At 40.1% G+C, this 22,019-nt stretch overlaps 1 protein-coding gene across 1 annotated transcript in view; it reads left to right on the top strand.

Moving 5' to 3' along the window:
* Window positions 1-594: 594 nt before the first annotated feature.
* The window catches only part of cadm1b (cell adhesion molecule 1b), a 184,193-nt gene continuing 162,768 nt past the window's right edge, over window positions 595-22,019 (top strand). The window contains exon 1 of the mRNA XM_032509691.1: window positions 595-772. Within this exon, the coding sequence (XP_032365582.1) occupies window positions 697-772 (76 nt within the window). The 5' untranslated portion in view covers window positions 595-696. The remainder of the gene's footprint in view (window positions 773-22,019) is intronic.

The following is a 22,019-nucleotide window of genomic DNA, read 5'->3' as shown; positions in this document are numbered from 1 at the left end:
TTTCAATTATGTTGATTAAAACGCAGCAAACTGTAAAATGCCTTTTTCCACACACACACACACACACACACACACGCGCGCGCACACACACACACACACACACACACACACACACACACACACACACACACACACACACACACCTTCACAAACAGAAGCTTGCACGGCTATGGGCCTCACTGCTGTATCATAAACATAAACTGAATTATGTTTTATCTCATTGGTGCCTCAGCTATAAAAACCAAAGTGCAGCCAGATGAGTATAGGTTGGTCTCACCCACATGAACTAACAGACTATAACCATAAAAGAAAATGACTATAATATTCCCATAAAGTGTCTGTGGTTCTCGGTGGTGGGTTTATGGTTACCTCACTGCGCTCCCTTGTATTTTACACTTCACATGGTAGCCTATCACTGTAATACACCTTCATTATTCCTATTGGGAATTACAGTGTGGTTACAGGGTTCAGTGACAATCTATACGGACAGTATCACAGTTTGGGACATTTTGGAAGATATCACTGTAATATTCCTGTATTATTTTATAGGCCTAGATGTCAGTGCAACATAATGCAGCCCAATATGATATCAGGCTCCCTGCTTAAGCCCTCCCTCCGCCTCTCATGTGTCTACATTTTCATCCCATGGCCGTCTCTAGGTGATTTAGCGCCGCCAGTCTCAAGCAGGTGTCCAACATGGCGATCACGGGGAGCGGATCTCTCGCTATTTCTCTCTCGGCTTTCGTGATTTTAGCGGCGTTTCTTCTGAAAGGTAAGTTTTTGGTATGTTGTGTGTGCGCGCGCCTGTGTCCTCCGCCATGCAGAATTACCGGCTTCACACAGCTGAAGCCAGAGGAGTAGCTCCGGGTAGAAGTTGTGGTGCGTTTGCGCGCTGGATGCGCACAAGCTTGCCCTTAAAATCTCAACATCACTTTCTATCGCTGTGGTAACCGCCGTCGACTCCCAAATATCCACGCTGCTTCTCGTGACTGTTGGGCTACTTATCTCGTGATTTGCGCGCTGGTTGAAAGGGTGCTGTCATGAGTTATAGCCTACTGCAATACGATACAGATGAGTGCTGTGGAAAAAAAAGTAGTGATAGTGCTACACAATTACACAGGCGGAGAAAGTAGATAGGCGAGTGAAATGGTCGTGCAGGATTTAGATCTATGGAGCAAGTTGCAGGCATTGCACAGGGAAACGTGGCTCTTTTATTATGAAATGAGACTGATTGAAGAAGAGAGAGAACACGGCTCAAACGCACTTGTATCCTTTTTAGTCCTTCCGCATAAAACCTTCATAGTCGCAACTCATCCCACTGTCTACAAATCTCTGCGCTTCAGGTGCGCTTCGGAGGAAAAACACGCATTGCAGCTCTGGTCTCGCACAGTGTCCTCTCCCCGCACAACTGCAGCCTCTGATGCCAGTGTGTGTTCCCGTGTGTTTGTGTGTGTGTGTGTGTGTGTGTGTGTGTGTGTGTTCCCGTCCGCAGTCTTTCAGTTCTCCTCTCCGGTCACAGAGGCTGGGGATGTAAATCTGCCAAGTCGCTGTTAAGGCTTTGTATTTGGTTGTTTTACACAGCTTGCAACTGCATGGACCAGGCGCCTAAATGTGCACGACCATTGCAGTCCCATAGCCCGAGCATCCCCCCCCTCCGTTATGCTACCACGGTTGCATCAGAGTTGCATGCGTCAGTGTTTGTTAACAATACTGACGCATGTTAAATGGTTAAAAATGTCAGCTTACAGCCGCTTTAAATCCCTCCCAAGTGGTAGGGTGGACGTGGGGTTGGGTTGTCAATTCCCGGGCTGCTGAAATGGCAAGCAACAGTTGCGATGGCAGGTTTACGCTTGAAGTCTACTTGAGCGACTTCTTATTAATATCATTTATGGTTCTCATATTGATTTCATTATTGTGGCTCAACCGCTGTATGGTGGCATCTACATAAGCCATCAACCGGTCTGCAGAAACTCATCAAAGCCTGTTTATATGTGTGTGTATATGTGTGTGTGTGTGTGGTGTGTGTGTGTGTGTGTGTGTGTGTGTGTGTGTGTGTGTGTGGTGTGGTGTGTGTGTGTGTGTGTTTGCAACCTGCTACCAAATCATGCTGGTCTCATTATTGAGTTTACTAGTCAAAGAGGTTTTTTTTCTCAGTGCGATTTAAAAAAAACAACTTTTTTTTTTTTTTTTACAAGCTTTCTATTCACAGTTGTTGGATTTATTATGGTCTGTGTTGAATAGCAGTTGAATGACATTTACAGCATTGTGTAACGTCTCTTTGTCACATTAAGTTAATTAACCTCTCAGTCAAATAAAATAATGCATCCCGAATGCGCCTGGAGCTCAGCGAGGGTTTGGTCCCAGCAGCAGGAAACTGATGCTGTCTTCTGTTTCAGGTGAAATCCCCGAACCAGAGAAGGTTTGATCTGACCTCCGGGGTTCCATTTATTTGATTGTCTTTGTGCCAGCTGCTGGGAGCAAAAAAAAAACAAAACAACGGCCTGAGTGCTTGCTTTGTGAAGTGCTGACAGTATGCCTTTTGACAGCTTCCACCTTTTCCTGGTAAATAATCCAGAATCAGTGGATTTGACTCTTTGTCTCTGCATAGAGGAGAACAGTCCACGACCCGGATGCTGCTGGTCTCAATAGGTGTTGTTCTAAAGATACCAAGGAAGGTGTGTTAATTATAGAAAGACAGATGACCCTAGGCATCATGTGAGAAAGTTCAATGTACAGAGGGGCTGATAGCGCTACATAAGCTGCAGTTATGAAGTGCTGACACTTTGCATTCTAACAAAGAAAACTGTTTAGCAGTTTTTCTCTCCCTGTGTCTCCTGGGGCTCGGCCTATTGTAGCATTTCAGCTGGTCAGATTTCAGAAGGTTGCATAATCCCACTTATTGCCAGCTTAAAGTCATCCGTCGAGGCTGAGCGATGGTGAAGTGGATCAATACGAGCTGTCATGAAGCCTCACGGCGCCGCTGAAAGACGGCATCTCAGAGAAACAAAAGCAATCCTACAGTTGTTACAGTGCTCTCGGTTGCCAGTTGGCACGTGACAGGGTGAGTAATTGAAGATGTCCGTCTCTTGCTGCTTATGGTGGGGCTCGGCTTTGAAACAGATACTGCTGAAATCTGCTAGCAGTGTGCTGCTCTGCCCTCAATTTGTGTTTGCTTACAGTCTGTGTGTGTGTGTGTGTGTGTGTGTGTGTGTGTGTGTGTGTGTGTGTGTGTGTGTTCTGGTGTTGGGTATTTTTTCCTCAGTCATCATACAAGTGTGGATCTCTGATGTTTTCTCTCTGTCAATGGTGCATATTGGGGCCTGCAGTAAACACATTTATTACTATGTTGAGTACTACATATAAGGTGATCTTAAACCAGTGGTAGTAGACGTATTTAGATCCTTAATTTAAATACAACTTTGTGAAAATCCTTTTATTACATAGCCGACTTTAAGAATTTACCCACTAAGAATATGTAGTCCAACTATAAGAGAGAATAATGTATTTAAAATACAAAAAGTTACTCATCACGCAGACAAATCCCCTGTGAGTGTTGTATTATTATGCAGTATAACAATTTACTGGATTATTTTTACTAATGCATTAACAGCAGTATTTTCGTTTTTGGGGCTAAATTCAACTTCTTTATAATGTCGGGTAATTAAATGCATACAAATGCAACTGTTTTGGGCTTTTAGGCCATCATTGGTTTTGTGTGTAAACTGTTATTCTGTCAAATAAACCTAATGGAGTAAAAAGAAACATCAAATACACACAAAACATTTGCCACTCAAATGGGGTGAAGTAGAAGTATAAAGTAACATAAAAAAGAAATATCCAAGTGCAATTAGAATAAAACTGTACTCAAGTACAACACTTGGGTAAATGTACTTAGGACCGTAAATATTTTTTATTATAGATTGATAACTTTTTCAATTCATCTGACCAATAGAATGTCAACAAATTAAATAAAAAAAACTTGCTCATATTATGCTTTTTGACTTTTTCCCTTTCCTTTATTGTGTTAAATATCTTTTTTCCCTTTCCTTTATTGTGTGAACTATCTTTTTTGTGCACATTATAGGTTTACAAAGTCCAAAGGGACTTACCGTCTCCAACAGAAAACACTGTTCATAAACTGCTCCAAACAGCTCTGTTTTAGTCCAGCCTTTACTTCAGAGACAAACCCTTATACCCTAATGCTTCTGACTGGCTAGTAGTCCTTACCTAGGTACTGTCAGGACACGCCCTCATACTCTGCTTCTGACTGGGTAGTAGTGCTTACCTAGGTACTTTCAGGGCCCTCATACTCTGCTTCTGACTGGCTAGTAGTCCTTACCTAGGTACCGTCAGGACCCTCATACTCTGCTTCTGACTGGCTAGTAGTCCTTACCTAGGTACTGTCAGGGCCCTCATACTCTGCTTCTGACTGGCTAGTAGTCCTTACCTAGGTACTGTCAGGGCCCTCATACTCTGCTTCTGACTGGCTAGTAGTCCTTACCTAGGTACTGTCAGGGCCCTTATACTGTGCTTCTGACTGGCTAGTAGTCCTTACCTAGGTACTGTCAGGGCCCTCATACTGTGCTTCTGACTGGCTAGTAGTCCTTACCTAGGTACTGTCAGGGCCTCATACTCTGCTTCTGACTGGCTAGTAGTCCTTACCTAGGTACTCTCAGGACACGCCTCATACTGTGCTTCTGACTGGCTAGTAGTCCTTACCTAGGTACTGTCAGGGCCTCATACTCTGCTTCTGACTGGCTAGTAGTCCTTACCTAGGTACCGTCAGGACCCTCATACTCTGCTTCTGACTGGCTAGTAGTCCTTACCTAGGTACTGTCAGGGCCCTCATACTCTGCTTCTGACTGGCTAGTAGTCCTTACCTAGGTACTGCGCATGTGTGACTCCCAACAAAGATGGAACAGAAGTGAGATGTCTCACTCTGTAGCTAAAACCGAGAGCTCAACACACAGGGTGAGAAGAGGAGCTGCAGCAATGTGCAGTACTACAAATATATGGTGTTTTCTGAAAATTAAACAATGTAACCCTATTCTGATATAACCTCTAAATACAGTTATGAAACTGAAAAGGAGCAGAATATGGGCACTTTAGGACGAGCTGACGCCTTCAAACTGCTTGTTTTGTCTAAACTCCAACAGACTACTATCACATGAGAAAGAAATACTACAAAGCCTCACAATTGAGAAACTGAAACCAGAGACTTCTCTGTCGACTGACTAAATGTATTATTAAATTAAAAAGTTAATTAATTGAAAAGTAATTGAGTAAATCTTCTATGCCTACAACTAGGACTGGGCAATATAGAGAAAATCTTGATATTCTTGACCAAATACCTCAATGTCGATATTGTGACAACATTGTATGGTTGATATGTGCTTTAACAAAATGTTATTTACACAATGAGATTTTTTGTCAATATTGTCCAGATATGATTTAAAGACTTAGTGGGTAAAGGTAAATAATAGAACAGTTGGAACAGTCTGGTAAGTTCAGAAAATGACATCACTTTCCTGTAAAACTAGGTAAAGACAACACTTACCATATTAAGTTATTACAATATATCCAAAATCTAAGACGATATCTAGTCTCATAGCGGAATATCGATACAACATCGATATGTTACCCAGCCCTACCTACGACAAATACCTTCTCATACCCACACAGAAGTGGCCTTCTCTCCACTATCTGGTTGAAATAGCACTTGCAGTACTATGTTTCAGGATAAATTTAATACTGCACTTAATGGCCCGTTGATATGTGCCCGCTTGTGTAGTATTTCATCGCCGGTACATTTATGATCACCACAGTACATCATTTGTAACAATAATAAACTCTTCTATTTAAAGAAATTGAATTTATTGCTCATTAAATATACATTAAACTCTCCTTAATAAGCCTCACTCTAATTGCTAGATAATGCATGGTACTACTTTATGCGGTGGCAGCTAATCTTACTGTTGGAAAGGGAGGGGCCGGCAGAGAATTGGCAGCTAATGCATGGAAGGAATTTAGCCACTGGAATCAGATGGAACAAAATAAGTCGTGTGGGTTCTGCTGTTATCTTTTAGAAGGTACATCTTACCTCCGGGCTGTGTTTTTCTGCTGTATCTGCTTTGTATTTTGCTGTATCTGCTGTGTATGTGTGATTTTTTTTTGTCTGTAAATTGAATGCTTTTAAACCATTACTACCTTGTCTGGGGCATGGCAAGGGTGTCAACGATCGAACTTCACGCTCTCTTTTGAGAAGGTTTTTTGAAAATGGATGTGAGCGCAGAGAGTCCTTGCAGCTCCGATTGTATAGGCAGATTTCACTATTTCTCGAGTCAGAGGTTAGAGCGACTCAGCCAGTCTACACAGAAAGAATGGTGGTGGTTAAGTCCATGTTCTATCATTTATTCTTTTCAGTGTCTGAAAGATTCCAAATATTTCTTGAAAACATCACCTTGGATGCCCTGTACAAAGGTTTTTGTCCACATGTGTAATAACATGTATTATTAATAAGATGTCTTTTATTTGCCAAGTACATTTACACACATGTGGAATGCATCTTCTGCATTTAACCCATCCTAACTCCATAGTCCCTACAGATTATTTTCATAGTTGTTTGGTCTATAAAATGTCAAAAAAAGTGATAAATGTTCAGTTTTTCCAAAGCCCAAGATGACATCCTCAAATGTCACGTATTCATTTTACTGTGATAGAGGCTTGAAGAAACTAGAAAATATCCATATTTAAGAAGCTGGAATCAGAGAATTTGTAATTGTTCCTCATAGAAAATGACTCAAACGGATTAATTTAATAGTTGACAACTAATTGATTAATCGATTTAGCTTTGCAGATCTAATACCAGTTCCTATGTCAAGAGCAATTGCAGGGGTTGCGCCGGTAAATACTGCATGAGGTTGTTTTGTCACAGGAGTACTGCTGAGGACATGTTGTCCCTTTGAGTCATTTGGTCAATTCAGGTCATCTTCATTTATTCAGCACATTTAAAACAACATACGTTGAGCCAAAGGGCTTTACAACCAAGGCAGACAGTTTGAAATCGGACTCAGTAGACATTACATAAATAAAAAGTACATAACATACAACAATACAAAATTGAATCCAAAACAACTGACATGATGAAAACAAAGTTACATCAAGAAGAAGGAAGTCAGGAGAGGCAATGAAAAAACACTATAGGGAAATAAAAGACAAGTCAAAAGATGAAAAGCAATTAAGAACGAGTGAAAATGGAAGGTCTTTAAACTAGAATGTAGTATAGGAACTGGGGACATTTCTACGTAAAACACTGTACTACAGTGTTAAACCGAATGACAAACTGAGGACGATGAGACATCTGTCTGTCTGTCTGTCTGTCTGTCTGTTAAAATGTAGTAAACAGTCAATTAGGAGAAACAGACAGATGACAGGTCCTTTCATGATTGTGGGGACAGAAGCTTCCATTCATGACTGTGCTGTGGTAATGAGGAGGAGAGCTGATGTCTCTGCTTATGAATATGACATTGTTCTCTCTGTTCCCTGGATCTGAGAGAGCTCACTCTATTGGCTGCGATGCTCAGACGGTGACAATCAGGTCCACAATGGGGAAAAAAAAGGAAATGCACTGTTTTTGTTTGGAAAGGGGCATAGAGTACACATTAGTATGGGTGATGGAGCAATTACAAGCCACCATTAAGGCTGTGGAGCAGTCAAAGCACAGCACTTCCTTTGGGCAGATATTCTCTGTAACCCGGCACCGTACCGTAATGCAAACCACACTTTTAACAAATAGGAATCCAGTTCAGTTATATGAAGATTCTCAAAAGTGGCAACAGTGATCTGACCATTCAGCTGTCTCTCACATATAGCACCCCAGATGCCAGTAATGGTGTTTTCACGAAAGCTGGACGAGATTCAAACTTTGATCCCTTTAAACCTTCCCTAAATTGTACGACAGCGTGCACGCTCGCCAAGTGAATTTGAAATGAAGTTGATCAGGGACTGCAGGGAGAATCCATCTGCGGCTAAATGCTGAGTTGTCTCTTGTCACATCAGGATTTCACTGAGCCTCTTCATATTTGTGCATCCAGCCATCTTCATCCATCCATCTTTGTCCGCTTATCCGGTATCGGTTGCAGGGGCAGCAGCTCCAGCAAGGGGACCCCAAACTTCCTTTCCCGAGCCACATTAACCAGCTCCAACCGGGGGATCCTGAGGCGTTCCCAGGCCAGGTTTGAGATATAATCCCTCTATCTAGTCCTGGGTCTTCCACGAGGCCTCCTTACAGCTGGATGTGCCTGGAACACCTCCCTAGGGAGGGGTCCAGGAGGCATCCTTAACAGATGCCTGAACCACCTCAACTGTCTCCTTTCGAGGCGTAGGAGCAGCGGCTCTGCTCCAAGCTCCCCACGGATCCTTCTCACTCTATCTCTAAGTGAATTTGTGCAAAAAGGATAAAGCCTCATGACTTATTAATGTATTCTCTAGCGCCACCATGGGGTTGACACTTTTAGTCTTTCGTGAAATGTCTCTGCAACTACTAGATGGATTGCAGGGAAATTTGGTCCACATGTTTATAGTCCCTCCAGGATGAGTTACATTCATTTCTAGTGATCCTTCAGCATTTTCATGTAGCATCATCAGGTCCAAAATACTTTACTACCATGCATATATTCCCATCAGCCTCAGCTGCACTCTAGTGCTGATTAGCTGATGTTAGCACGCTAACAAGCTTTACTACCATTGTTAATATTACACCAGCTAAACCTCAGCATGTTTCACATTTAGCCGACTTGTCACCATGAGTTATTCACAGCACTTTCCTTTTTTTATATGAGAACGTAAATATCAAAGCATGGTATGCTGGTTTCATAAAAAGCAAGATTAACTGGCTCTCACTTGTTTTATAATAGGCATACATAGGCTCAGACTCAACAATGCTACTTAATTACAATAACTGTGTCTTTCTAGCTGTCTTTTGATAGGGAAAAAAAGGACATCTTTTCTTTTTGTGTCATTGATCTGTCCTTTTTCCAAATGACACTGATTTACCTAAAAGAAGCACTATGTCTATAGTCCTGTGCCTTTATTTTCCCTGATCACGTTTTCAGAAAGTGGAACTCATTGCTTCATTATTGCATTTAAAGAAAAATCCCACTGATTGGGTAAAGGAGGGCCCTGCAACACTTTCTTCTTCGTTCTCTTGTTGGATTTTTGTCAGAAGTTGGGGATGCATCTCACATTATCAAAAACCACACTGATCAGCCCAAAGGGGCCCTCTGCATAATTTGTTCACTCATCCATGTGTCATATGCAATATCTGAGACACCAATGCTCTGACTCTTACAAATATTAGATGATATATTTCATCAGAGCATATCAAATTACACTGTTTGTACCTAAAGGGGAAACCACAATTACAGCCTAAAAAAGCATATTCCTTACTGATGATGGTTATCTTTTTACATACTGTTGCCTTGTTTCTTAAGCATAATATGGATCAAATAAATAGATAATTCTTTTGAAGAAATGTTCCCATGTTTCGAGCGGTCACAGCTAAAGAGAACAAAAGGAGAACCTCGAGTGGATGAGTTTCCGACCAGAAGTCACAACATTAGGACTAAATAAGTACTGATCAATGTGGAGGAGAAAGGACTCTTTCTGAGAGAGAAGGCTGAATCTCTAATCAATAAATTCAGTTATTGAGCTCCCGCTAATCCACTGCTTGAATTGGAATGAAAAAGGTTTGGGTGCTTTAATCAGCAGCTGCACAGTGTGTGGCTTCTATGAGACGTTTTTTGTCTGGTGAGTCGACTTAATACTACTTTTAGAGATATTTAGTTCGGTAGTTGGCCGACCCATGCCCTCTTTGGACCAGTCCAATCTACTACTATCTACACTGTGGTTTGACGGCAGGCCATTCACTTCTATAGAAATCTTTTTATCTGGCAGAGCTCTGATGCTGCACTTTCCATCTCAGACAACAGGAGGGGAGCAGCTCCTTTCTATCTCCTCTCTGGGCTTGTTTGGGGAGGTCTGAGCCCGGTATAATAACCACTGTGTACCTAGAGTCCTCTTTAAGCAGCGACATGCAGGTGGAAGCAGGCTAATGCAAAAAATGTAAAGTACAGTAACGTAGAAGTGAGAGCCAACAGAACACTAGTCAATAAAACCTGCATTGCTAATAGAAAAAACAACATGCTGCTGATGCCATGCTTTACTCTGAGATACGAGAAAAAAATGTAAAAAACCTAATTATTGCTTATATACACTGACATATTGGGACAAGTATACCCTACTTTCGCTCCCTTTCTTTTGGAGTGTTGTTTGCTAATGCATTTATGCAGACTGAATGAAATATTCTCCCCTTACACAGCAGGATGTACCTAGACTTTGGAACATTAGACTAGCCCAGTCCTTCCAACTTTCTACTGTATGTTTCTTTTCAGCAGTGCCTCCGTTGCACCCTAATGTTCCTCTAATCTTATTTGAACAATACACTCGAGCTACCGGCTGGAAATAACAAACACGTCTTAAAGAAACAACATTAAATACACTTAAGGAGGAACAGAAACTTCCATATGATGTATTCAGGCCTGAAACACATTACCTTACAACCAACAGTCCAAAACGCAAAGATATTGAACTGAAAAAAGTAGGAAATGCTACATTTGAGAAGCCGTGACCAGATAGTGGTTGTTCTTTGACTAACCGGAGACTCAACTAATCATTTCAGCTCTACTTCTCATCTCATGCTCGGCAACTTTCTTGTTAGTTTAGCTTAGCGTAAAGACTGGAAACAGGATGACGCGGGATGAAACCGCTAGCTAGTCCAAAGGCTAACAAAATCCTCCTGCCGGTGCCTCTAAAGCTCAATAATTAACACGGTATGTCTCGTTTGTTTAATCCAGACTAAAATCAAGATGGCTTGGACCAGTTGGCAAGCAACCAGCTGAGACTCCAGAAAATCACTGGTCCCAACCAAGAAATAGTCTGGTGCATAACCCTTCCCCCCTTTAAAATGGCTAAATTGTCATTCTTACACTCAACCTCACTCAAACATACCAATATGGGCTAATTTGTGGGGTACAGAGGTGCTGGTTCGCAGATTTTGTCACTTTTGGACTGAGCTAGGCTGTTTCTAGTCTTTGTGCTAAGCAAAGATAACCTTCTACTGGTTATAGCTTCATATTTATTGTTCAGACATCAGAGTGGCCATCAGTCAATCCTTAAATCTAACTACAGGCAAGAAAGCAAATGTATTTCCCCAAAATGTTCAAAAATTTTTGTAATTCTGTTAAAAATGTTCCTCAGATGTGCATTGGTATTTATTAGAGGGTTCTTGTACCCATGTGTGTGTGTGTGTGTGTGTGTGTGTGTGTGTGTCTGTGTATGTATATATATATTTGTTTTTTTTCCAATCTCGTGATGGTAGTAATCCTGAGTAAGGCTAGGGTATACAGGAAAAGAGAACCTTTACAAAATTGACAGCCGATGCAGGATTTTTTTTCTCCTCTCAAGGTGAGTCATAAGAAAACGTTGATGCTGTTTCCACAGAAGAGCGCCGTTGTCTGACAGGCTGGTGCTGCATGCCTCGCGGGCATCATGTTCCTGAGTTATCAGCGTGACGATAGACCCATCTTAATTACTCTCAGAATACAGCAATATAATCTGTCATTGTCAAGCTGATCAAGACTGTGCACACCAAGCACTAAGGCTCATTCACCCAAACCAGAAGCCTATTGATTACTTCTCATACTTGAGTCATTGCACTGCGGAGAGACATGGGAGGCAATAGAGCTAATGGAAGAGGGAAACTCAAAGTCACATTGTTTACATCTGAGATGACAGGTAAATGTATTTGAAAGGAAATATGGGCTTGATCCATTGGCTCCCAAATGGCAGTCTGTCTGTTGCTAACAAGTAAAGTTAAGCTGCCAAACGATCAACTGGCCCGCAGTTCAGATGTTCAGCTCACTGCACAGCAACTTTTATTTTTTTCAAATTCCAATCCATATCTGTGCACTTAGCATAACTGAACATTTTGATTTGCTGTAACTCTTTCATTTTTATTGCTAAAAGGCACCTCTGCAGCACACAGACACACACCTGCTATCATTATGAAGCTATCAGAGCTGACTTATGTATGGCTGGGATGATTACCTGCATATTATAGATAGTTCTCTTATATTTTTAACAAGAAATGATACAACTTGAGCTGTCAGATGTCATATTTTTGTATTGTTTTTGCAGCTGTTTCTCGAACAGTTAGTTTAATTACACGTTTAGAATTACATCGTGGGAGAAAAGTATCCATCAACAGCACCCTCGAAAAGTTTTTTCTTTAGCTTGACTTTTTAAAATCTGCTTTTCCAACACCTGAATAAAATTAGCACGTCGGGATTCAAAACACAGCCAGTAATTCTGTAATTCTGTAAAATATCTATTTGTACCCGTAGATTTTAAAGATGTCATAAAGGTTTATGAAATATTTCTTTTCAGAATCAGAATCAGAATCAGAAATACTTTATTGATGCCCAAAGGGAAATTCTGTGTTGCAGTTGCACAAATAGTAGAAATATCAAGTAATAATATAAAAAAAGAAATATAAGGAGTGCGGATATGTATGTTATTTACATAGTTAAAGGAATGTTATGATACAGTATATTAGTGTCATGTGTTTATGACAGTGTGTTTCACTCTTATGTAGATACCTTCAAGTAAAGTGTTACCCTGTCTTGTGTCTTTGGTACCATTGTAACATTCACTTTAAATCATTTAATTCCATATTTTCCATATCATACAATGTTTAATGTACAGTATCTATTCATATCTCTGATTAGAAGAGTTTGAGTTATAGATTGAGAATCTGCAATTCCCATTTCAGAAGATAGTCGTAATTTATAGTTAAAGGTGTCCTGCCTTGCATTTTTTGAAATATGTCAGGTCCATATGTGTTTTTGTTATGTGGTGAATGTGAAAACAAACCGCTACCTCCTCTGTCAGCTTTAGTCACCGAAAAGAAATAAGAGAAATCACAACAGCTGGTCAGTGTGACGTCATGGTGCCTGAGCTCATTAATATTCATGAGCTCGCCCAGTTGCGCTGGGTAAAGGATACTGATAGACAGGCTGTCATTGGCTGGCTGTTAGCCAATCACAGTCAAGCAGCTTAGCTCGAATATTAATGAGAACTGGCATAAATTGAGCTCTTCCTGCAGACTTTCTATGCAACGGTAGTGTTGTGAATGCCCCATGCTACAGAGACGGTGTAGTTACAGTTACATTAGTTACGGCTATGTTCATTACTTACGTTAATTACGTAAATTACGTCAGAATCGCCGCGACGCTTTGTGTTATTTTATTACGCCAGTCGCCTGTACAGAAGTTAAAGACGATGTAAGTTGGTACTCATAGCTAGCTATTGTAACAGCAGATTAAGCTATCTCCAAGTTGTTTCTGTCTTAAATGTTATGCTAATGTTAACCGTTTACCCTGAGATGGGAAGCAGTTAGCTTATCTGTGTTTTGCTAGCTTGCTAATTTTCTTTTTTTTTTTACAAAAAGCTTTATTGAAGTTTTTTTTACAAATTACATGTTATGACATACATTAGAGAGCAAAAAAGATAAAGACAACAAACTACGAATTACAAAAACATGACAGTTTACATTATAAAGTGCAGAGAGCGGTTAAAGTGCATGCGTTAAAGTGCATGTGCTAATAGTGCAAAGAACAGACCATACAGTGCAAAAAGTACAAAACATTACAAATTAATAATATTCCAAGGTAGGAGCTGATTTTTGTCTAATTTTTTCCTTCTTCTTAACTCAGTGATCACTTGTTTAAAAACGTCATCACTGGTTATGATTGCTAATTTTCCACTGCATACCGTAGATGTTGCTAGCTAGCTGTGTGACTCGTTTTCAGTGTTGTGCTGGAGAGGATATTCATTTTATATGCACATTGCGATTTTCTTTCAGTATTTTAATTTGATTAGATTAATAATACACTATTCTATTCGATAATAATAGGCAAATCAGCTGTGACGTGAATGTACCTTTTTTTGGATTTATTTCAGAAACTTCATTCATTCATTCATTCATACACGCAACAATGTACAGCTTGGGACTGCCTGTAATGTTCTACAAAGTAAAAAGTTGAACTCCATCTGGTGACTCGTGCTCTCTGATAGGAGCCCTGAAGCGGCTAATACTCGCCATCCAGCATTCACAGGGTTAAAAACCCAACAGGTAGAATGGCTTGAAACAAGGGAACCGAGGCATTTTCAGAGAGTCCATGGTAGAACTTTACCACAACTTAATGAACTCCGTGTGGCAGGGCACCGTTAAATACTTACGTGTTAAAGATATGTGTGTGATCACTGATTTTGCTTTTAAAAAGACCCAAAACATTTGAAGAGATTCAATTGCATTAACTTTGTCTCTTCTCTTAACACAAAACCAATTTAACTTATAACTTTGTATTTAGACTTTTCTTTGCTGTTTTCCCAATGGGGTCTCATACGGGTCTTAAAGTTGGTTGAGTCTCCCTTAATGAGCTGTGGGCTGTAATGGAGTCAACAGGGCAGGTTTTTCTTTATCATTATATTTGTTTTCTTTTGGATCTTCTACTTGGCAACACTTTATAACGTTCTTATGACAAGTCTTGTACAACTTATGTTGTACAAACTAGTGGAACTGGTAAAAGCACTCCTGATAGATGAATCTCTGTAGCAGACCTTCATTAATGCTATTCATTTGTCAGCATAAGCCGATTCCACATGTCAGATTTTCACTCAAAGCTAATTCTTTCATCTGTCTTTCGTTCTTTGTTCCGCCAGCATCTCGAAAGAAAAATAGTAGAGCCGTTATATTTGCATATATAAATATACTCAAAAGTGTACTATTTTTGCTGCTGCTTTGTGAATCTGCTCTGAAGTTTAACTGGCTTTTTTTCTGGGAGCGGCCACACCCGTTCAACTCTAGACAACTTTAAAATTTTGACACATTAGTTTGCTTTTAACTTTCAGAAGATGTTCACAGCGTCACTGACCCAATCAGACAAAGACATAAATGCTTCCAATTCCACAGCCATGTTCAACATTTTATTGTTAAGTTACAGCTGAACACCAAGTATATTTATCCCCCCCCAAAAATCCATAATTTCTGAACTCCCAGCCACTTTGAAGTGGCAGTACTGTATATGCCATTTTGGCTAACATGTTGTTCTATATATACAGTATATATACACTTTTTAGCAATGAATTCACATAAGCTGCAGCATCATTTTCATGACAATCTCAAATACAACAAATAAGATGTGTGCACACAACAGTCCTGTTCACCGACTGAATAACGAAGTATCACCTGTTGCAGGTTTGGTTTCTATTTGAACAACAATGCAGCGTACAAGCAGATATTTTTTATATAACTATTTTGCATATCCCTCCTCTTGTCCTCGGGTCAAATTTGACCCCTTTAAAAAATGTCTATATCTGAAATATGGTTTTCTTTTTAACAAAATTACCAAAAAAATAGGGATTGGATTCCATACAACGCTCTTTGCAAATTCAATTGATCACTTTCATTCCTCTGATCTTAACTTATTAGTCAAAATAATTCATAATTTCTGCTTTTTTTACTCAAATATTAGGTATAATTCTATATAAATGAGGGTTAATGACCATGGATTCCAAAAAGTAGTGCAAAACTAGTAAGGTAGTGTGGGACAAAAAGGGATACAAATGTCCAATTTATGTCTGTTTTGGACCCAGGAGGACAACACAATGGATACATTTGTCTCTGATTTGGTGTTAATTCATATTGATGCTTAATATGTTTGCTTGTATGTAAGTATGCACCCCATCACCAAGGCAAATTCCATGTAGTTCCACTACTGTGGCCATAAACTGCATTTGGATTCTTCCTTTAGTGTGCACACAAGCTGAAGGAAAGGACATTTTTTTAATACTCCATACTCTTTTCTGCAATCAGGTCCTTTTTAGGTTTGACAGTCCATGATGCTGCATAACTTTAATTGGTCATTGTAAAATCTGTGCCCTCTCTAAATCAATTTCTATTGGTTTTCACATGCGCCGGGACTCATTAGAGTTTTACCTAACATCTTTAAAATGCGCCTTGATGTTACAGCACAATATTGTTGCCGTTTAAGGCGCTTTAACTGGTGAAATGTATGGACACAGCGGCTCACTGCTGAACCTTCATGCACTGAGACTGAACTGTGCTCCGTCCCTCATGTTGCATGGCTTTTATTTTTCTTGTAAGCCTCAGTGTTGTTCACATAAATAAAGCTCCGTCTCTTGGGAGAGATGTCAGTCCATTTGATGGAAGGGCAGCAGTTGCATGTATGTCACCAGCGTTTCCTTATGTGAAGTTGGATTGCCCTATTTTTTACGCGGGCGCAGGACATAAAGCACAACTTGGCACTCTTACTTCCGTGAGACGCAGCGGTTTATAAACGGTATCATTATTTTGTGATTTGTGAACAGGGTAATTACTGGAATTGTCAGTTTACGCAGCCATAAACTCTGATTCGTTCCCAGGTTGGTTGCGGTGACAAAAAAGTCAAACTAAACAATATAGATATATATTTTTCAAATGCACTTTTCAACTCAGAGAAAACAAGGTGACCTCTGGCCTTTCAAGCTTGAATTTAAAATTTGGCAGTCCAACATTTGCTGGCTATATATTTGAACCCCTTCACTTCCTAGACAAGTTTCCTCCTGGGAGAAACTCTTCCAAACTCTCTACACATTACCCAACTGTACGTCACCGTGAGCTCTGCTTTTAAAAGAGAGTGGCTGATGGGATTGGCCCTGATTATTTCTAGCTTCTAACACACTTGCTGATAATGTATGATAATAGCTTCTGTCAGTAATTCCACCCTGTTTCCCGGACCACAAGCCTGCGGTCATCAGGTTTTGAATCTAATGTTGTTACATCACATGTTGTTGGTGCATGGGAATATATGATTTCACTTTTTTTCCAACTTAACCCCGCCCACTTTAAACCAGTGAAATAACCAGACTTGTTCTGGCTAGTAAAAAACTGATTGGGAATATTTGTCTACAGGGCGTTTCAGAGTGTGTGTTATGGTGCAGAAACACCCCCAAAGAAACACAATCCAGTTTACACTGTGGCTTGGATGAAATCCGCAATTTTTTTTCTTTTAAATAAAACTCAGAATGTTAACACATCTCCACTAAAAGCAAAAAAACAACAACAGTCTGCTAAATTCCGCAGATTTTCATCTGGATGACTGCTGAAAACTGTAAAAACAAAAAAGATAAGTCTGCAGATTCCATTTGGGCCTGCTTGATTACATTTAAATTTACTTACACTTAGATTTTCTGTTTATTAGCATTCACCCAATACTATTTATTCACCATGTATATATGCCAATTGAAGTTTAAAAGGATGTATAAATTTCAACTTGATTTTTAAAGGGACAACCAGGAGTGGAATTTAAATAAAACCAACTTAACCGCATGATAAAGTGGTTCAATTTTGTCTTTTTTAGTTTTTTCAAATATGGTAAAATGTCTTTAATCCCTGAAAAATGTATCTCAGAGACATAAATGAGCAACTTTTTTTTTTTTACAGTCGCACTCGGTGGTCTAAACTCATCAAATGGAAAGTTGTGTTGTGTCAGCATAAGTCAAACTTAGCTCTGAGGAGGACAGAGCTGCTCCAGCTAAAAAACAGATATCAATATATGTAAACAGCCCTGGCCTAGGGATGTCATTAAAAAGAATGGCATGTCTAGACCTCATAAAACCTCAACATATTGTTATTTCGAAGGCAGCAGGAGTTATTGCCTGTGAGCACTAAGATGACATCCATCAATTTAGGGTTTTATTGGAAAATGTAGATAGGCTGCTTGGGAGATGTAAATGATTTACTTAGCATAAAGTTTTGCTTGAACAGGCAGGGAGATAGTGTAGTTAGCGAGGGCGGGGAAGTCTGCGTGTGACAAAGGCGTTATTGAAGCAAAAGCGGATTTCCTAAGCCGGAGAGGACCGTGATCTGTGCATGAATAAATAGGTTGGACCTGCACAACGTGGATTATTCTGCTTCAAATATCAGTAGACTTAGGGCTTGTCAAATGGCATACATGTGTAATGGGGTTGTCGTACATGATTTCATTTGTGTCACTTGTACCCAAATGTCATATCTTCTGAGGTTTGCGCTGATTGTTTCCCACAGTGTGCACAAATTGCTGTTTCATTCTCTCTGCCTTTGTATATTGTACGTTCAGGCCAATTTAACTGAGCCCCTTTCCCATTTAAAGCGCTTCTCATTGAATTTCTAATGACATGATGGCAAATCCAAAAGGTTGTCCTGAAATCAGTTTCTACGACAGGTCTCAGAGAGCAGACAAATCACTGTTAACGCCACAGCGCGGTGTGACAGTACGCGATACGCGGGGTGACAGCTACCTGAATAAATGAAATTAACATGGAGAAAAAAAAAAAACGATTCATAACTGTTGCATGTAAAATTCCACACCGCATTTACTAAAAGGCTACGGCTTCAAAGTACAGAGCATTTGCATGCCGTTGTGTATCACTCTGACACGTTGGCCTCATCTTTCAGTAAATCTCAAATCTACATTTATTCAAATGTGTTCGGTGCGGTGAAGGATGGCACTGCATAATCCATCAAAATGTTCCATTTGAAAAGAGGGGCTGGAATTATTTGAATCATCAGAAAGCAGCCTTGCTTGTGGTGATGCGATAGAAGCTTTTGAAAGTTTTAACCCGGGGAGTCTTAAAGTCTATTGATATATATGGAAGTCTTCTCTCTCTGTCTTTCTTATTTCTACTACTCTGTTTCTAGCAACATAAAAGTGGTAGTTGAGATATGATAGAGGGTATAGATCGTGATGTTAAGATTAATGATTTGCATGAACGATGAAGAAGTGATGATGGTTTTGGTTTTGGTTTTTGTAAAAGAAATGGGAGTAAAAGTCCTAAAATTTAGTATGAGCACCCTCATAAGTTGCCACATCCGGCCCGAGAACATTTTTATTTTTTTATTTTTATTGCTGTAAACAGGGCGTCTCTGCTGCTGATAAGTCATCTCCACACTAATAATCAAGTCCTTTCACACTTTAGGTGAAAGGCAGAAATTGCTTATTACAAAGAGGTGACGTCCTTCAACAGTTTCCAATTTCCTCACCTTTCATAAATACCGACATTTTCAGTTCATGTATTTTTCAAGTTCTTTCTGACTTAAAGTCTGTGTGCTTCCACAAAAATGTGATCCTTGTATAGGTTTTCTCTTCCTTTTTACCACAAGTCACATCTTCATTTGGTGTTTTGGTGGTGCTACTCAAGGATGCTTTAGATGCTTAAAATGAACTACTTTCAAATCTAGAAAGAAGAGTTAATGATTACTTTTGATTTACAAAGACGTATCAATGTGGACGTCTTCAATTACAGAGGTGGTTTAAATGTCCTTGTTCTACCTTAAAGGAAACTGTACTTTGTCCACTCTTCATTTGTCACATTGAAACAAGTTGCGAGATGAATATTGAAGAGAACAAAAATGTGTTCCAATAGCTGTCTTTTCAGTGGCTTCAGTCAAGGTTGCAGGTCAGTCCAATGTATTATGTGATGCTTTCATTTACACAGATCTCGGCTCCACGCTACATGTGTGTACGGGGCGGCTGGGAAGTAGTTTTCTCTCTCCTTTGACCAATCTCAAGGTTGGAATGTGTGAAAGAAAATGAATTAAGCAGCATTTTGCTTTGCCTCAGTTAAGGTCAAAACTGTACGCTTAATCTCAGTCACACTTCTGTGGTGTTATATGTCAAAATGGAATTATGTTGCAAACAATTACCAATTTTTAATAGTATGCCACAAGTTATTTATTTTATTTTGTTTCTTACCACAGTACAACTTGTTTTTATTATGAGTTGACACAAACTGCACACCAAAATCCAACTGGACTTAACCTAATCAAGCAACATAATATTTAATTTAGGAGTTCATTTTAGGACATCCTCAGATCTCAGGCTCAGCATTTGGTCAAATATCAATTGTATTTATTAGTTAGGACAGGAAGAAAATATTTGTTTATTAGAGTATAACACGTTCATTTCTGTTAGCTTAGCTTAGCATAAAGACTGGAAACAGGATGAAACAGCTAGCCTGGCTCCGTCCAGCACTTCTAAAGCACCTCACTACATAACTTGTACATGATCCGTACAACAACCCAACTTTAAAAATGTCACAAGATCTTTTCAGAGGACCAAGCCGTCCCTCCCAGGGTCCTCGTTAACAACATCATACTGAAGGTTGATTTCCAAAGACTCCAAAAACGACACATATGACCGCACGGTGGCAGATAAATCCTGTCACCAAAACCATGTGTCTGTTCTATTTAACTTAAAGCATGCGGTTTAAAACAGGTAGTAAATGTAGTGAAACAGGAACCGGACAAGAACAATACTATATAATTTATATAATAGAATAACTATATAATATAGGGTTAGGAAAACATCAGGGATCAGCTTAAAATGAGTAACACTACTAAAATGAGGACGTTGTTGTGTCAATGACTCAAGCCCGTAAAACACGGTCATCCATCTTCATCCATCCATCTTTCCCAAGCCACATCAACCAGCTCCGACTGGGGATCCTGAGGCGTTCCCAGGCCAGGTTGGAGATATAATCCCTCCACCTAGTCCTGGGTCTTCGCCGAGGCCTCCTCCCAGCTGGACGTGCCTGGAACACCTCCCTAGGGAGGCGCCCATCCTTACCAGATGCCCGAACCACCTCAACTGGCTCCTTTCGAAGTGAAGGAACAGCGGCTCTACTCCGAGCTCCTCTCGGATGACTGAGCTTCTCACCCTATCTCTAAGGGAGACGCCAGCCCCCCTCCTGAGGAAACCCATTTCGGGCTCTTGTACCCTGGAGCTTGTTCTTTCGGTCATGACCCAGCCTTCATGACCGTAGATGAGGGTAGGAAAAACACTGACCGGTGGATCGAGAGCCTTTGCCTTCTGGCCAAGCTCTCTTTTCGTCACAATGGTGCGTTAAATTGAATTTAATGCCGTCATGACCGAAAGAACGAGACCCCCGGTCTCCAGAGTAAAAGTCCTGTATTGGTTTGACCCATTCACCCCAACCTGCCTCCTTACTCACCTTGCTTCCGCATTTGCTCCCACGACGATTACTACAGCCACGCCAGTGCTGCACAACAAGAAATGAAAATTATTTGGTTAGGACGCTCTGCTTTATCCGAGATATCATTAACCAGAATTGAAGTAATGAAAACTGTTTGTCTGCCAAATTTGAAAGCATAGGTTCCAAAGGAGAATTCCATCAGTGGACTATAAGCTGTAGGTGGGTGATTTCAACCCAACTGACCCAGGGAAGCATTCATTGATTGTCTGACCTAGGGGGAAAAACCCAATGCCGAGAACATAAAACCCTTTGAAAGGTCGCCTTAATGTGTCATATTAAGAGGATATTGAGCTGAAGAACACAGGACCCTGGAAATACAGATAAGCTCCTGCCAGAAACTACGTTCAATAAAAACTATCTAGCATCTACCCTCTATCAAGATGGGCAGATATGAAATAGTTTTTGGTTTTAAAGGAGTGGACAGAAATGACATATACACACAATGTCAATATATACACGACAATACAATTACAATAAGTAGAAATCAAATGACAAGATTAGATAAATAAGATGCAAACTTATGCAGCATATGGAAGATATTACCACACCCTCTTATGTTATCATTCTGCAGAAAGTTCAGTCTAGAGCTGGTTTGGTAAACACCAATTTAAAAAATAAAAAAGTATGAACAGCAGTATTTTCGTCCTTTATACCCGCAGTAAACGTCACTCCTGCAGAAGAAAGAGACACTTGTTGTCTCTTTGACTTGATAACTTGTTGATTAGATGAAAAGAGAGCGGGGGGAACTTTTATGGTTACTTGGATGACACATTGAGCCCATGGCTGACGAAGTGTTCAATGACAGT

Source organism: Etheostoma spectabile, chromosome 3 (genome assembly GCF_008692095.1).
Source record: "Etheostoma spectabile isolate EspeVRDwgs_2016 chromosome 3, UIUC_Espe_1.0, whole genome shotgun sequence".
Lineage (NCBI taxonomy): Eukaryota > Metazoa > Chordata > Actinopteri > Perciformes > Percidae > Etheostoma > Etheostoma spectabile.
Note: the sequence above shows the minus strand (reverse complement) of the source record. Positions and strands in the feature narration are given on the sequence as shown.